General features: G+C 33.2%; 1 protein-coding gene across 2 annotated transcripts in view; it reads left to right on the forward strand.

Moving 5' to 3' along the window:
* The window catches only part of Galnt13 (polypeptide N-acetylgalactosaminyltransferase 13), a 509,399-nt gene that overhangs the window by 179,030 nt on the left and 311,983 nt on the right, over positions 1 to 18,386 (forward strand). For both annotated transcript variants that reach the window (XM_023713326.1, XM_023713325.1), the window contains exon 2: positions 2,035 to 2,203. In XM_023713326.1, coding sequence (XP_023569094.1) covers positions 2,035 to 2,203 — 169 coding nt within the window. The remainder of the gene's footprint in view (positions 1 to 2,034; positions 2,204 to 18,386) is intronic.

An 18,386-nucleotide genomic window follows, 5' to 3' on the forward strand; every position in this document is an offset into this window, starting at 1 on the left:
CAGATTACCAGCATAGTTTCAATAATTAATACATTGCACATTGTTGTCTAAGCAGTCATTAGAGAGATTTGTTCTAATGGTGTTTGTGGACAGGATGTCATGTTTGCATCTTCCTCCATGTATTTCCTAAGTACATTCCCAAATTTTCTGACTCTACTCCATACCTGTTTGTCTTGTCTCGGCCCCACAATTTATTCTCTCTTGTATGAAAAAGTTTATATGCTTTGGGTCAGATTCTTTGGGTCTTCCTTTTTCCTTTCGTGGACTCCAATGTACATGTAAAAAGATATCCTTATGTCTCTCTTTTGTTAATCTTCCTTATGTAAGTTTAATTATTATACTACCAGCAGAACCTAAGAAGATAAGGAGGATTTACTTTCCATAAAGACGTTATAAATAGCTGTGAGTAGGGAGCAACTTTCTTGATTTCTAAAAATTATAAGAAAATAAATACCCCCAATGCTTTAGCCATTATTTATTCATTAATGCTTCAAAACAATATTCAAAACTTTTAGCATGAAAATATCATTTCATGGCATTAAATTTAGTCTATCATATGTTAAAAATCAAAATTTAATACATTGATTGAAAGAAGATATTGCAGAGACTAGTTATTCTCTAATTTTAGAATTAGGAGGAGTTTCTAGGTAAAGAAGTTCTTTCAACATGTTCTGTGAAATACTTTTTTTTTCCCAAAATATCCTAAAGGTGAAATGTTCTTTAAGGTAAATAAATATCTAACTGACAGCACAAGTTTGTCAACACCTATTTCGGCTCATTTTGGAAATCTCAGCTTACTAACTCCAAAGGAAAATTCCTACTCTGCAATAAGTATTATTTAGAATTTAATTTAAATTTTGAAAATTATGCACTCGTAAAATTACTGCTACTGTTTCTAGATTTGCTCCTTATGATGATTGATATTCTTTGTGAATGTTCTTTAGATGATATTCTAGTCAGCTTTGCAGCACTGGGACACAGAACTGAAATTATCAACTCAGGCACACAAAGAAAAAGACTTTGCCCCAGAATTTTGGAGCTTCTTCTAGTATCTAATCTTTGGGGCCCTTGCTTTAGGCGAGCCTGCACATCATGGCAGGAGTGTGTGCCCACGCAAAACTCCTTAGCATGTGACTAAGAAGAAAGAGAGAAGAAGGAAGGGACTTGGGTCCTGCAGTGACTTTTGAAGCCATGTCTCTAGGGATCTGAAGATTGCACTCTATGTTTCCACCTGTTAATGTTTTTAACACTGCATAGTGCCAACCTGGGGAGCAAGATTTTGGTACATAGACCCTTGGGACAAATTAAGATACAAATTATAGCAAGTGGTAATTTTTAAATAGTTTGAAGTTGGTTGCACATGTCTTTTCCATATAAAAATTTTCCAGGTTTTTACTGTTTCTATGGATGAAATGATTTCAAGCCTAATCACCTTTCTGGTACTGATACCTAAAGATGCACTGAAAAGTGTTCTCTTTCAGAGTTTCACTCATGTCACTAAACATCAAGATAAACTAATGAACAGTAGCTCCTCGGAAGGATGGTCTGCTTTGTATTAAGGCTAGTAATGTTATTGCTGTTGTTTTAAAATTATGAAGCCCAAATCAGAGAAAAGTTCACTGATTACATCAGTTTTAAGTATATTCTCATTGTATTTCACAGTTTGCAAGTAATTAGTTGTGAGACTAAATTAACATTTAGTATATTTTTAAATATGCCTTTTATTTCATAACAATTGTTCTAGGGCTGCAAATAATCTCTGAGAAATATATTAAGACATATAATGTTAGCCAAATTATAAACTCTGACTTATTTTAATCATTATTTAGATTATATAATATGACAACAGTTGAAAGACAAAATTTAATATTTAGCTAGTAAGCCAAAAGAGATTGTTTCTTTTACGCAGTGTCATTCACGAGCAATTGTCTGGATGATTACATTATTAAACTATTATACAAAAATGGACTTCAGGATGTATTTATTCAGCTTTTTCTGTGTTTGTATGTGTGTGTACCCGTGTATGTCTTACAGCTGTTATTTCAAGAAACCAAGAAGGGCCAGGAGAAATGGGAAAGGCTGTGCTGATTCCTAAAGATGATCAAGAGAAAATGAAAGAATTGTTTAAAATCAATCAATTTAATCTTATGGCCAGTGATCTGATTGCCCTTAACAGAAGTCTGCCAGATGTAAGATTGGAAGGGTGAGTTTGCCTGTGTGCTGTAATCTTGTTTAATTTGTAGTACCCATATTTCATAAGCTCAGAACCTCAGTTGAACCAGGTTATATTGATTCTAAAACTCCATTGTTCTGACTACTATACATTTAGTGTGTACTATGCGTGCATATGCTGGGAAATCTGACCTAATTTGTTTCACGTAGCAGACTAAACATACTACTTGCAAAGACAATAGAATTCACAGGCCTAACAGATTTTTATTTATAAGATTTCTTTTTTTTTCCCTCACTTTGCTTTACCTCGCCAAATACAGAATAAGTGTACATTTTAAAAGATTCTTCACTTGCCTGCACATAACACACCTTATACTTTGTTTTGGAAAAGTATGTGCTTTGCTATTGTGGCATAAAAGTACCCAATTACCTGCATGATTCCTTGACCCTTTAAAAATGATTCAATTGGGGTTCTAGCCCTGTATGCTATTTGTAATTGCGACATTTATCAGCGATGAAAAAATTGATCAACTGGAAATAATAGTGCATGAACAATGATGACAAGTTCAACTTTTCTATGCTTAACTCTAATTTATGCTCCAGTTGAACATATTTTAATTGTGTGTAATGACTTCAGGTACTTATTGTTAAAATGCCATCCTATTGTAATCTTTTTGAAAAGCCAATTCCAAGTATTAAAAAAATATATATCTTGAGATTTTAGAAAAGTCTTGATTTTACAAATGTATTCCACTACACACTTCTATGTAACAGAGTATGATTTTCCTTATGCCCAGTAAACTCATAATTAATGCAAGTTTGCTACTTCTGTGTCTTATATTTCTGTGTCATGATATTAACATCATATTTATTAAGTTGGATATTTTTTCTTTGTAAGTTTTTTCAAATAAGACCAAATCCTTATCAATATGATGAGGCTAATTATTTTCAGGGGACTAAGTTAAAAATTCCTCATAACATTGTATGGTTTTGAAACATCTCCTAAAAATAACATAAATGAGTGCATGTACTGGATTTTTTTCTAGAAAATAATTTAAACTCAGATGTTAAATATACATATTATAAAGGTCTAAATGTTTTACATATGGATCTGAACTTATGTTCTTATTTATTAATGTCATTTTAAAAGATATACAGCATGTTTATTCTTCAAAATAATCCTGAACATTTTAGATGCTTTATTATGTAATCTTGTTGCATTTATAACTTTGTTTTCTATGTCTTGGTGTGATAAAAAATGATGCTAGTATAGTCAGAAAAACTACACAAACCTTTAAAATGAGAAATAATTGTTTGGCTCTTATAATTCAAGGTAATTTAATTTTATAACAGATATAGATATGCCCAAATAGGAATTGACTTAATTGGAAAAAGAAAGCAAAGTCTTCATTGTGCAGCCCTTTCAAGTGTTGTGGCACAGTGGAATTTCTTGTTTTAGGAATTGAGGAGTCACTTAGCAATTAAATGCTTGAGTGATCAGGCCTTATACTGTAGAATCACTAAACACTTGAAAATGAAAGATTTAAATTCTTTAGTATCCATGTTACATAAATGCATATTTACAATGGTTATTATTGTTTGAATACTGAGATTTAACAAATATTATATGAAATAATATTATTAATATAAGCAATTTTCTATTTTGTTTTCCTCTGACCCCACAATGTACATCACCGAAAAGAAAATAGAATTGCTCTCTAAAATTGCTGAATAAATCGCAGTGTATGAAGTTCATGGGTGATGACTGCAAAGCATCTTTGATTTTTAATGTTGTAAAACCTTTATTAACCACATATCCAAACTATTGTAGAATAGTTGCAGAGATATCTTAATAATTATTTTATGCAAGGTTTTAAGAATTCCATTATTCTGTTTAATATTTAGATAGCTATGCCTTGAAAAGTGCAATTCAGACTGAACTGTAGCCCAATTGTGAGGTCCTCAATCCTTCCCTCAAGAGGGAAGAAAAAAGATATTAGCACGTTATATTAGCCACAATGAAATGATGAAGGGGATTCATTATGTAAAGATCTTAAAAGTGGATCCCTAAATAGATAATTTTAGCAAAACTTACTGTGGAACATCTGAGTGGATACTCAGAAAGTATGTGAATCACCCAAACAATGAATTCTTTCAAATGTCCAAATATATTTTACCACAGTATGCCTTTAAACTCATCTGACTAAACCCAGAAAAAAGTCCAAGTAGTTGAATATTGGATTTCATGTTAGTATCAATCTAAAAAATATCATAAAATATGTTTCAAGTAATAAAAGTAAGTAAATTTTGCATCTTCTCACAGGAAACAGATTAGGCAAAAGTGTTTTCTTTGGAGACATTCATGAAAAAAATATCAAGATAACCTGGAGTAAATTTTGGAATGCTCACCCCCAGGGTAGGGTACAAACACTGAATTTATTATTATTAATAATACACTTACACGTAATCTTACATGTAAACTATAGGTATCAGAGATAGTGTGTATAGGGCCCGCCAGATAGCTCAGCGGATTAAAGCTCCTGCTTATGCAGAGTGCAGTGGCTGGGGTTTGATCCCCAGCATGCTGTGCTGCCCCCCACCTGGGGTGAGTTGAGACTGTGAATGAGACTGGGCTTGGTGGCACACACCTGTAATCCCAGTGATTGGGAGGCTGAAAACAAGAGCATCACTACAAGTCAGATCTGTGTAGTGAGATCCTGTAGACATTGTACTAAAAACATTAAAAAGAAAGAAAGAAAGAAAGAAAGAAAGAAAGAAAGAAAGAAAGAAAGAAGAAATAAAGAAAGAGTAAGTGTGTATATATTTTAAGCACAAGCAAGGCTGGAGACCTCTGGTTATTACTTTTTCAAAGAACCATGGTATTTTTATTATAGTCTATATATGTTTAATAATAAAATTCTAAACTTCTATAACCAACATCCTTTCTTTGTTTACTTTCCTTAACAAAGTTTTTAAAAAAGAAAAGGAAAAAAGAATTGCCATAAAATTTATCTTATCGACAATATTGAGAAAATTGAATATTAACTTGATTTGTTGTAACTCAGCATTGGGGATTTATTTGCGTGTTTCCTATCAAATATGTGTTTGAATTTTTATAAGGTTATATTGTTTGAATTTTAGAAAAATAGAATTTAAATGCTTCTGCTCTTTACAAAGTAAACAAATACACATCACATTTCTGGTCTTTTTATCTAAGATTTTGTGTTAATATTTAGAGAGAAGGCAAAAGAAAAGGGTAAGAGAAAGAGAAAAAGGATTATATTTAGTAGACTTAAGAAACCTATTGGACTGGGGAGATAGCTCTGTGCTCCAAGTGCCTGCCTGGCAAGTACAAGGTCCTGAGTTTGATCCCTGGTACTACAAGCCTCACTGGACCCTGAACCCTAGGTGTGCCATGCAGGCCCCGAAACCAGGCATGGTGGCCCGTGCCAGTAATCCTAGCACTGGGGATGTTGAGAGAGGAGGATCACTATGAGTCTGAGCTGCATAGTGAGACCCTGTACCAAAAGAATAATTTAAAAAAAAAACCAGAAAAGGAAACATTAAATAAGTATGTTATTGGGAACATTTTGGTAGTCAGTGTTGACCTATGTTTCTAGCTTTTATAGGAATTAGCAGAAACAAAAGGAGTATGGGTTATGGTCTATAGTCTAGGGACAGTCCTACATCCCATGATATGAAAAATAAATATGGGGATCAAAATGTCAGTTACACAGAGAGAATTTTCAAATAGGAGTTGGCCAAAGACTCTTAATACTGAAACAAATCACATAGGTTTGAAAGTTGACTCTATAGTAATCTTGGGGAAAATGATTAATTTTCTAGCCCAAGTTTCCTTTCACTGATTAAGCCCATTAAATTATAACTCGATCAACAAATCCTTGTTTACCTAGTACAGGTTTAATCTTGAGAACACAAACCACATGTAACAGCCCCTGGAATATAGGGAGTTCAGAGATAAGATATACGCAGGTATAAAACTAAGTGTGATATTTTGTGGCACATGATTGAAAATATAATGAAAACAGTACTTAGTGAAATATATATATATATATATTTTTTTTTCTTTGTATAAATGTTGTTATCTTGTGGAATTTTTTTATGCTCCCTGGTTTGTCTTTTGGATTATGGGCAACTTTTAAAACTACAATCTTCTCCCTCTGCTCTTTGCAATTCTTTTAAGTAAGAAGTTAACAGTAATTATTGGATAAATATTTCTTTAAAAGTTACATGCAGTTAAAACAGAGTTTTAAAATTCTTTACATTTACTTATATTTAGATGTTTCATGGTACTTCAAATACTGGTATTTCAAGGTTATAATGCAGCTGACATTTACATATAATCCATCAGGAAAAAAATTGAGGAAACAGCAAATTTATTTCAGCTATTTATATCCTAGACCAAATAACTGCTTCATATGTCTGCACACTTGCAAGCTGATAAAGAAAAAAAGATGTGAGCAACCTTATGTTATTAGTGGAAGAAGAGCTATAGCACACAAATTTTGAATAAATTGCTCTCAAAGGGCAGATTTTATTTACTATATGAAATAAAAATAAGCTATAGTATATTAATTTCTGCGCTCAGTCTTTTGAGTACCTGTCCATTTATATATATTTCCTTTCCTATTAATTAATATATGATAAATGTAGCATTGATTGCACAAAGAAGGAATAAAAATGAGAACATTAATTGGATTTTTGATCTCTGTTCCACAACTTTTCTTTTCAATTTGAGAATTATTACAACTTGCAAGTAAAGATAAAATTTTTGTGTGTGAAGATAATAATAACCTTTTAATATTGTGGTTTATGTGTTTGTGTGTGTGGAATTAATTTCACTACCTACTTAACAAGTGTGTAAGAATGTCTGTGTGGTTTTGTATTTGGAAAAATTATAGCTATTATCTTTGGGGAAATAATACTGATGCCTCACACATTTTCTTTCACATAGGAAACAGAATAAAGCACATATAAGCATTTTTCTTAGGGGAATAATGTTTTACTTTAGGCAGAAATCTTGCTGCATAAAACTACTTACAGTAAGTTACTAAGTTTTCTTATGTTAGTTAATTTTCTGGAAATGCTGCTTTGATTTCTTAAAAATTGTAGTGTAATATATATGGTATAGAACTTCACCATTGTAGCAATTTTTAAATGCACAATGAAATAGTGTTAAATATAAAGGGATTATTTTGAGTTAAATTCAGTTGAGAAAAATAGGCAAAGGAAAAGGTTTCTGTTCCCTACCCTTTATCTAAAGACAGGGTGTACATTGTCCTTTTGAGATAATTTTTTTTCATACAAGGGGGAAAATATTCACTTCACTATGCAGAGATGGTGACAATGCCAAGATAAGTCAGTGTAAAATAAATTCTACTTAATAACCTCTGTCTTCCATATATTATCCCATTTTACCACCTTCATGAACCTCTTGTTGCTTTCTTTGTCTTTTCACCTCACAATTTATCACTGTTTGTTAAAGCAGTGTTTACAAAAAAAAGTTCGTATTCTGTATAAGAATGAGCTTCCAAAGGTGGAAGTGTTGCGAGATTAAAGAAAGAGGTAGACAGATCTAGGACTTTACAAAGTTTGGAGGAAATAGAGACACAGAACATCTCTCAGGTGTTAGTAAGATAAGAGGAGCCTTACACCCTGAAGTATGAAGGAGTTTATCTCATAAGGTAGACAAAGTTGGCCTGTGACCAATCAAACTATTCCTGGTCTTTCTCAGAAACAACATTTTCAACATCAGTTTAGAATCAGGCTGGGCATACTGGCTGGTACCAAAGCTCAGCTATCTTAAGACTTTGCCTGACCTGTAGAGTTTGGCCATATGCTGTAGTCACGTGGTAGGCAAGATGGTGCGCGTAGTCATTTTACGCTCGCTCCCTACAGGTGGTAAACTTACTGGATTTAACTGTTTCTTTCGGTATTCACTTTTTTTTCTATAAGGGAAAAAAGAAATTTTTGACAACACATGAAATTGTGTGGTTGTTTTTCTATTCATTTGTGATTTGTCAGCTTCAAAGACACTAGTACAGAACCAAAAAGATAGAAAAGTTTTCCTTTCTTTTACAAGTATGTTATGCACATTGTACAATCTATGTTCACAATTCTCTTCAATGTATAAGATGGCAAGTCTCTTTTCATAAACCACGACATTGGATTTACCAGGCATTCGACATTCACAATTTTGCTGTGAATTTATATAGAGAAAACACTGCCTATAACTAGAATCATATCATTTCTCTTTTGTGACTGGCTTATTGCCCTTAGCGTTCCATCCTCAGATTTCATCAGTATTGTATGAGATGTCAGAATTTCTTAAGTTTGGAAGATCTGGTAAGATTCCATTGTGTGTAAATACCATATTTTCTTTATTTATTCGTCAATAAATGGACAAGTGGACTTTGGCTTTTGGAAACAATATTATTATGAACTTGGGTGCATATGTGCCTATTTGAGATCCTATGTTTAATTCATTCAGTTATCTAACCAAAAGTAGAAATTCTTGATTATGATTCTATTTTCAGTATTTCAGGAAAAACCATGTTTTTTACGTAATTGTTGTACTACTATAAGTTTTCTAATTTTTTACATTCTCATGTGTTTCATTTTCATCTGTTTTGGACAATAACAATCTTAGTGAATATGAACTAATATCACATTATGATATTTTTATTTGTATCCCCTTGATCATTGATAATATTGAATATTTAACATTTGTCTTTGTCAACTTGTATATTTTCTTCGGATTAACACTGATAAAATTTTTTATCTACCTTTAAACAATGTTATATTTTGTCATTAAGTTATAAATATATATGATATTCATGCCATGAGATTTATAATTTATAAATATATTTTTTATTCTGTAATTTACCTTTTCATCCTTGATTATGTTTTTAGATGCACAGAAGTTTTTTTTTTTTTAATTTTGGTATCTGTTTTTACTTTTTTTGTCTATGTCTTTGGTATCATGTCTAAGAAATTATTTAAAAATATAGTGTCTGTCTTAGTCATTTTTCTCTCATTGCTGGGACAAAATACTTAACACTCAAAGTTAAGTAAGAAAAAGGTGTATTTAGCTCAGTTTGTGGTGATTTCATTCAATGATGAGTTGGCTCCAAGGCAGGGTGGCGTGGCACAGGGCAGCACTTCAGTGTGGCGGAAGACAGAGGGTCCTAACCAGAGCTAACGGGGGCAAGCAAGCCTATTTTCCCCCCTTACACTGTACGCAGGCTCTCTTCCTACACCACCTCTGTGCTTCTTCTTCCACAAGCACATGATGTTCACAAAGTGAGGTCCCTGACCCCCTACTGAATCACTTAGTTAAACTGCTGGACCTTTCAGTTCCTAAATTGACATAATGTATCAACCATTACAATGTCATATGTATTACTTATGTTTTAAGTTGAGAAATTTGTAGCATAAACTCTTATTCTTAGAATGCTAATCTACTTTGAGTAATGGCCTTATTTCTATATTGTATGCTGTAAGGGCTAAAATACACTCTTTTGCCCCTAGATATCTAGTTTTAACACTATTGAATGTATTCTTTCCTATTATGCAATCTTGGAATTCTTGTTGGAAGTCATTCAGCTCTATACTCAGAACTTTATTCCTAGAATCTCTGTTCTGTTCCCTTGATGTATGTATTTGTCTTCTTGCTAATTCCACACTGTTTACATGAAGCAAATTTTGAAACTGAGAAGTACAAGATAGCCAACTATTTTTTGTGAGCCTTTGTAATAATGGAAATTTTCTTCCCTCAGTTAAAAAATTAGTTTTCATTCAAAATTTCACTCTTTTCTTTAAACAACCTTTTACTTTACATCTTAGTATTTTAATCAAAATCTAATTATTTGTTCATGAAAATCAAAACATACAATTCATTGCAGAAGGAAATATTGACGTCTCAGTACTGAGAAATGGACATTAAAAGAGCCATTGTCAGCAATATATGAATGGCAATGAAATACCCATCTCTGACAAAAGTAAACAAAAAAGGAGGATATAAAAAAAGGTCCATTTTGTAGTGAAAAAATATATCTGTATATACAAAATAGCATAGATATATAGCTACTTTCTCTTAGTTAAATAAGAAGAAAATTTTGAACTAATAGTGTTTAGACAAGATATTATGACTGCATCTTGTATTATGAATAACTACTACAAAGAAAACAATATTCAATGTGTTAATTATTGTAACTGTCCTACTAACCTGTTTTGAAACTGTCTCATTACTACTTCTTTCTCAATAAAATCAATATAAAAAAGAGAGAGTCATTGTCTGGAGGTGAGGCAAAGGACAACTTTGTAAACTGGGTATGTATGTGACACTATGCAACAGAAGAGGTTTCTTGGGAGAAAAGAGAATTTAGAGGGGTGAGCCATTTTTTGGTGGGAGCAGGAACATCAATGTTTACAAAATAACTTTCATTTATATGCTTTGCAAATTGTAATTTTAAAAGATAATTTCATTTTGTTTTCTCAGTCTCCCAAAGTAATCATATTTTTTTTTTTTTATACTTAGGCCTAGAAGTGTAAAAATGGTGGACATTTATATCTGTCCACCATTATGGATCCTGCAGTTTCATGATAGTTCTAACATTTTGGTTCTGTTCTCCATATTTTGATTCCATGTGATTAATACAAATATATCCATATGTTTTAATATACAGTTCATACCATTAAAATGACATTTTTTAAAAAATTAGGAAATTTTAAGAAAAAGTGTAATTTTTAAGATGCAGACAGTTTGGGTATTGGAGAAAGGTGATGAGTTTAGGCAGAAAGAAGTTGAAGCTTGTGAGGAAACAACAGCTAGAGCAAAGAGCTGGGACCCCCCACTCACTTTGTAATTCTAGAACTCAGAGAAACCTCAAAAGCAGTGCATTGGTTTTTGTTTAGTTTTGTTTTGTTTTTTAATTTACACAACTCATAGTACACAGCTAGGAGGTTTTGGAACAGGAATTTGGTATGATAGTAATGGTATATAGGAAGAGATATTCCTGTAATATTATATAAAAGATATTATAGCTAAGAAAAGCCTGAATGTACTAAGATTCTCTGCTGGCCCATTGTATTCACACAGAAATGATTAGGTAAGGAGCCTGTCAGCATTGTGACCTTGGAAACATGAAGTATTAAGTAGTAATGCATTAAAATGGAAGAAAAGATAAGCAGTAAATCTAAGATAGCTTCAGAACCAGTGGGCATGTGATTGAATTTTCCAATTGATTTGTGTGTTTGTTTTAAATTTGAAACAGAGAGGGAGCATGGAAAAGAGCCGTAAATATACGTGATTGCAAGCATATTACGAAGTAATTCCAGAATTATTGACTGACTAGATACTAGGGAAGAGGAAACTGAGGAGCTGAAATATGACTCTAGTATTTCAAAACTGAGTGACTAAAAGATTTATGTTAACAGAAATTGTTGAGTGGAGAAGAATGTGTCTGTTCATGTGTCTATAAGCATTCACATATCTAATGTTAGTATGAGAGGTTGAATCTATTCAACATAAATGAATATGCAATTACTCAAAGTGTTGTAGAAAAACTATCATTATTTTTTGCCTGCACATGAAAATTATAGCAAATCCCAAATTTTAAAAAAGATATGTAATAGAGATCATAATCCAATTACTAGTCTCATTTTATCTTTATTTGCACGAGTGGTACATTTTTCTACATAGTATTAGCCTGACTGTGCAAATACAGCTTTAAACAATTTCCATGTTTCCATATTTCTAAAATTAGACTTCTGAAAATTTGTTGTTGTTAAACTGTATAATTTTTACTTATTACATGAACAACATTTAATTTGCCAATAAATATGGTTTCATGAGAAACATGTGCAGATTGACTTATCATAAGAAAGCAGATAGTTGTCCTTTTCATTAGAAAAATCCTGTGTGGAAAAAAAGTTTCACTTTTTTTTTAAAATTTTATTTATGTGTGTGTGTGTGTGTGTATGTGTGTGTGTGTGTGTGTGGCCAGCTCAGCCTACCAGGGGGCGGGGCTGGCTGGCATGTGGTGCTGGGGGATTGAACTGCGGTCCCTGTGCTTTGCTAAGTTTGTTCTAAGTAGGTGCTTTAGACCACTGAGCCATCTCACCAGCCCCATGTTTCACTTTTTCTTCACTATTTTTGCCATCAACAGATGTTTTCTGTGCTTATGTCAGTGTATTAAGGGCAGGCTAAATTTTTTTATGGCCAGTTTCTAATATTGATTAGCTTAGGAGTAATTTTTTTTCAGTTAGATGTTTAAATCTTCACAGTGACATGTACACTTATTGATGTGGGAAATATTGACATAACTATAAATTTGAATTACGTATCATAATTAGTATTGGCATAAGTTTTTGGTGTTTCCCTGTAGAAACTAGTATACTTTCTGATTGGTAATTACTGTGTAAATGAGAAACTTTGTGTATAAGGCTTGAATTTTAATATTTAGCATTGTAATATTACTATGTACTTTTGTTGCATTAAAATGTGAGGCAGAGACAGGAGGATCACTATGAGTCCAAACTATGTAGCAAGACCCTGTACCAAATAAACTAATAAAAATGAGATAAACTTGTCAAAATGAATATCATTTTATTCATTCCATATTCTACTTCAAATACATGGATCATATGTAGTGGTCATAATTTTAGGATAGAAATAGACTTATATATATATATGTGTATATGTCATATATATATATATATATATATATATATATATATATATATATATATATATGTCTTTTACACTGTTACTTCATTTTTGCCTGATGAAAGGCATTCTTTCTATTCATTTTGTTATACTTGTTTGTGATGGGTAATAAGCATAGATGTAGTGGAAGCAATTTCTCTAAAATGTCATAGCAGGCTGCCTGAGATAAGTTCCTAAGATGCTGTTCTATCTTCAAATCTAAATAGAAAGATTCAGTGTAATTTTTCATTATCATGCTAAGTATAATGATGTTACATTTCAGTTAACTAAAGTTCTAATTTTACAGATACTTCCTAATATCTATTTTCCCAGTGTTTTGTGAGATGTTCAAATGCTAGTTCAGAAATTTATTTATTTATTTATTTATTTATTTATTTATTTATTTTATATTTTTGAGACAGGGTTTTGCTATGCATTTCAGACTGACCTTGAGCTCACTTTGTAGCCCAAGCTGGTCTCACATTCATGAGGATCCTGCCTTCTGAGTGCTGGGATTACAGCAATGCGCCAACACACCAGGCTAGCAATTATTGTTAATGAGCTTCCATAGCATAGATTTTATGGATAGATTTCTACCCCATAATATAATTTAAACATGTATTTTTTAAATTTTACATAGGAAAAATAATATTTCAGAACAATATAATAGGAGGATAATAATGGTTCCTATATTGTGTTTGTTATCTTTAAATTACTCAAAATACAAGATGTAACCATTCAATTGTCCAAACAATGTTAGCACAAACTTTTTCATTGAGCTAAGATAAATTAGTATCTTGTGTGTAGTACATTTTTTTCTTTCTTGCTATCTTTTCTCTTTTCACTCATCCAGTTTTCTTTCCTTTTGAACAGTTTTCTCCCCTTTTTACAACGTCTATTGTACATTTTGTAATTAGGCACAGAATTTTTTTTTTTTTTTTTTTTTTTTTTGTATTTTAGGGAAGGGTCTACAGGGCTAGATCAGACTCATAGTGATCCGCCTGTTTACAGCCTCTCAAGAACTGGGATTATAAGTGCACATCACCACGCTCAGTCTCAGTGCACCTCGGAGGTGGGGGGTGCAGCACTGCAGGCCCAGGGATCGAATCCCCGGCCCCTGCTACTGCTTTCAGGCACTTTAATCTGCGGCCTATTTGGCCACCCCCTTAAATTTGATATTGTTCAAGACACCTAGTAGTTAATATTAAATTTCTATGTATCAGGCATATTGTAGGTACTGGTTTATGTAATTTTCATTCAAAACCCCATAACATATATCTTATGTTTTATAGGTTAGGAAACACATTTAGGTTAATGAATTTTCCCAAGGTCATGCATCTGACAATTGAATCCAGACAATGAAATTCTAGGTGCTCTGAATTACTCCAGAACACAAAAGAATATGAAAAAGCAAAAGACAAGATGGGCATTTACATTATGAAGGGACCCCCAGAAGAAAAGGGACTGTGAATTAGCTATTGAAAACAATAGGTCTTACGCAAATGTAGACACAAGGGGAAACATAGAGATTCTAAATAGGAATGAAAACATGAAAAGATAAAAATAAAACAATTGCATAACTTGATGAAGACACTGACCTAATATAATATTTTATTTTGGGTACTGTTCATATTGTGATGCTGACTTTTGTTACCTTAACTTTTAGCCACTACTTTCAAGCAAACTCTAATTCTATTCATCAGTCATGTATTTACCTTATCCTCTTTCCTATTCTATTTCATTTTATATATTGTATCATAACTTTAGCATTCCCCTCATACCTGTGTTACCTCCTCTCCAATTCACATTTCAGATGTAGATCTTATTTCCTTATCTCTCTCTCTCTCTCTCTCTCTCTCTCTCTCTCTCTCTCTCTATTATTTAGCAATTGAACTCAGGACATGTGTTTGCGAGACAGGTGCTCAAGCTACTGGGCTATCCCTCTAACCTTTAGATTTATTTCTTATTTCAGTAAGCAAGGCATAAAGAGTAAAATAAATCAAACAGAATTCCCACTGATCTCATCAAGCAATGCAACTGTTCTATCGAATTTGTAACCCTATGTCCTATTTCCTTTTTGATGACTCTGAACACATTGTCCATACTTCTAATCATAACCACTCCTTCCCCTAGTGGCATCCTCTCTTCTCTGCTCATGCACCTGGTTCCAACACTCCTGCCTACTTCTTGCATCAAGACCTTTGTTTCTCCTGGGTCATTTGCAATAGTGCACATGCACCCTGTTCATTTTTTCTTCAAAACAAGCATGTTGATCACATCACTTGATACTTCTCACAGGTATGTCTATTTCTCTTCTCTTTTTCAAAAAGTTCTTGCAAGAGATGTCCACCCTCACTGTCCTAAACACTCCCAAAATGTATTCTACATCCACTTCAGTGAACTTTTAGTATACTAAAAGTAGTATACTACGTAGTAATGTAAAATTGCTCTTACCAATGACACTAATGATTCTTATACTTACTTTTGGGTTCACAGTCCTTGCATACCTTGAGGTATCTGCCTAAGTTGACAGTCTATTATGATCTCTGTTTTGGAATAAATCTTCCTCTTGGCTCACAAGTCTCCACAGTGTCCTAAATCTCTCATACTTTTCTTGCCACCCTTTCACTTAGTTACACACTATCACTTTTCTTTCACCCTGATTTCTATATTAGGTATCACCAGAAAATAAGACTTTGTTGCTAGCCAGCATTCTGTTGGCATTCACTACCTTGGTAATTTCAAGGACCCTCCATTTTCAGTATCATCTAAATCTTCAACCTAAGCCTCTCTGTTGACCTCCATAATTGGATCCCTAACAGAATTCTTGATAGCTTCAATTGGTATCTTACCTGGGCACATTGTATAAAAATATATCATCCTTTAATACTTTCTATCTTCCTTCTCTGCTATTTTCTCCTTTGTCCTGCTTTGTCCTACCCATGATAGTGCATATTTCACTTACTCATCAACTTTATTATTTTCCTCATTAGATAAAGCTCATTGAATGCAAAAATCTATGTTTTGTTCACTGGTGGGATTTCTTATTCTGAGAAGAGCTTGAACTATATGATTATAATAAATATTTTCAGTGAACTTCATAATTAATGAGTGATAATATATGTTCTGAAAGTATAGAGGCTACAATAGAGAATGTGACTTTTTGTAATCAAAGGAGGTTTTGTAGCTCTTCAAAGGGATGCTGACATGATAAGAGATATATTTCTCTCTTATTATAAATGGGCATTGTTATCATCTTTATTCAGCACAAAAGTTTAGCCTAGAGCAGAATAAGAAAAACATAGAAATTTAAAATAACTTAATATTGGGGATTACAGTGTATTCTTGACAAAAATCTGAGAAAAATTGAAGTGCTTAGAATTCAGTGATTATTCAGAGAGGAATAACTTTGAAGTGTTTTTAAAAAGAGAATAAAAAAATAAAGATGATGCAGAATTTCAAACAAGATATGAAATTAACAGTGGTTATTGTACAGATATTGTGAAAGTGTAAGAAAATGCTCAAAAGGAAATAACATTTGGGATGAGGGCAAGAAGCAGAGGAAGAAAGTAGGAATGGAAATGCAGATAGATAGATAGATAGATAGATAGATAGATAGATAGATAGATAGATAGACAGACAAATAGATAGATGGCTAAGATAATTGTACTCTAATTTCTATTGGTTTATTGAAAGGACCAGTTAATGCTTTATTTGTTTGACATATTTTGCATGCCTATATCTGGGAATCTGAACAGCTCCTTTGAAGATATTTGTTAAAGTTGATAATTCTTTTTTCTTTTTCATCACAAATAGGACTTTATTTATCACTATTAAAAATCTGGATCTTAAACAGACTCTGGGACTGGTGTTTCATATCCATCAGCTCTTTCAACTTTAGCTCCAGTCTCACTTCCAGGAGCCTTTCCAGAGCTACTGCCTTCACCATGAAGCTCCATGAGTTTTCCCAATTCAAACTTGGGCTTCTTCAGCATTTTTAGTTTTCTGCCAAAGACATCATGGAGAAGGTAGATAGACTGGCAAGCCTTTTCTATGTTCTTCTCAATGCTGTCTGAAATCAGTTTATTGACCGCTTCCTTCAAATCATTTGTCTGCACCTCTTGGGTCATGATTTCCATCATCTTCTTTTGGATCTGGCGGACCTGTTGGTGCTGAGCATAAGAGGTCTTCCGTATCTGGTTGTTGCATTTTTTAGCAAAACTAACACAGAACAATCGAAGCAAATAACCATTGGAGCCTTGACATCAACATGAGCTTTGATCAGGATCTGCATTTTTTGACCATGGAACACATTTTGTCATGGGTGAGGTCCATGCCATGGAAGTTACGCAGTTTTTGCCCTGAACATCTTCAGTAATTGGCTTGAATTTTCTAAAGGCAACTTTATCATTCCGCAGATCAGCAAGGCTCACTTTAAACACATGACCTTTGAGCCCATCAGATGCAATTTTGGTTCCTTGAGTTCTGATGATGAGTGTTTTCCCAATATTTCTTATGTTGAACATAGCCGGTGCCTTCACATCATACCAGTCTTTTTTTAGAAAATGGATCAACCACTTTCTTCTTAGCTCCGTTTTGGTTGCCTTTTGTAAGGCACTTGTTCTTGCCTACCACCATGGTGCTGCTCAGAGAGCCAAAAAGCGATAATTCTTTTTATAGCTTCTATTTATTAAGGAACTGTTGGATGCCACTCATTGTACTGAATGCTTTGAAAATCCTCTCCTTGAAATTATTCTCTAGGATTAAAATGAAAATGTAATTATTTCCAATTTACAGTTGGGATAATAGGTGATAGTTTTTATTTGGGTAAAACTGTTAGAAATGACTTTCTTCCATAATTTCTTAACTTGATGTCAGATTTCTTTTGCGAGGTTTTGGATAATTTATATGCAGTTCTGAAGCTATCTGCAGTTATTAGAAAGTCTCATTTTTAGGCAGTAAATGGTGCAATCTAGTTTTGGCTGACATCTTGCCATAATACTCTCCAGTGTGGTGTGCATCCATGTTTTCTTAGTGAGAAGCATTTTGGAGCCTTCTTTTCTATTTGATTTCTCAAACAGACAGAGGACTCCCACCTGACTTCTCTAGGTCTTCCTCCTCAGTTTGTGCTTTAGAAGCTATGCCATACAGAAATTGTTTGTAGGGCTTCCCTCACCTCTGTAGGGAAAAGCCCTGCTGAGAAACCTCAAGTCCAGATACCTCTTATTAGTTACACTTGCTTTTGGAACCCATGACTCCTGACATCACCAAAATTTGGAAGTGTGCTCCTCTGAATACTGACTTCCTTCTCCACCCAAGAGATTCACATATTTCCAGATTGAAGTTTAGTCCTAAGTATTTAAGATTATAATTTACAGCCATTAAAAATCTATGGAAAAATATGATGCTGATGAATAATAAAAAAAAAACAGCTACCACCTCCAAGAATAGGTATCTTAGGATCCCCCTCACTTGGTTTGTAATA

This window comes from Octodon degus, unplaced genomic scaffold, assembly GCF_000260255.1.
Source record: "Octodon degus isolate 3935 unplaced genomic scaffold, OctDeg1.0 scaffold00030, whole genome shotgun sequence".
Classification (NCBI taxonomy): domain Eukaryota; kingdom Metazoa; phylum Chordata; class Mammalia; order Rodentia; family Octodontidae; genus Octodon; species Octodon degus.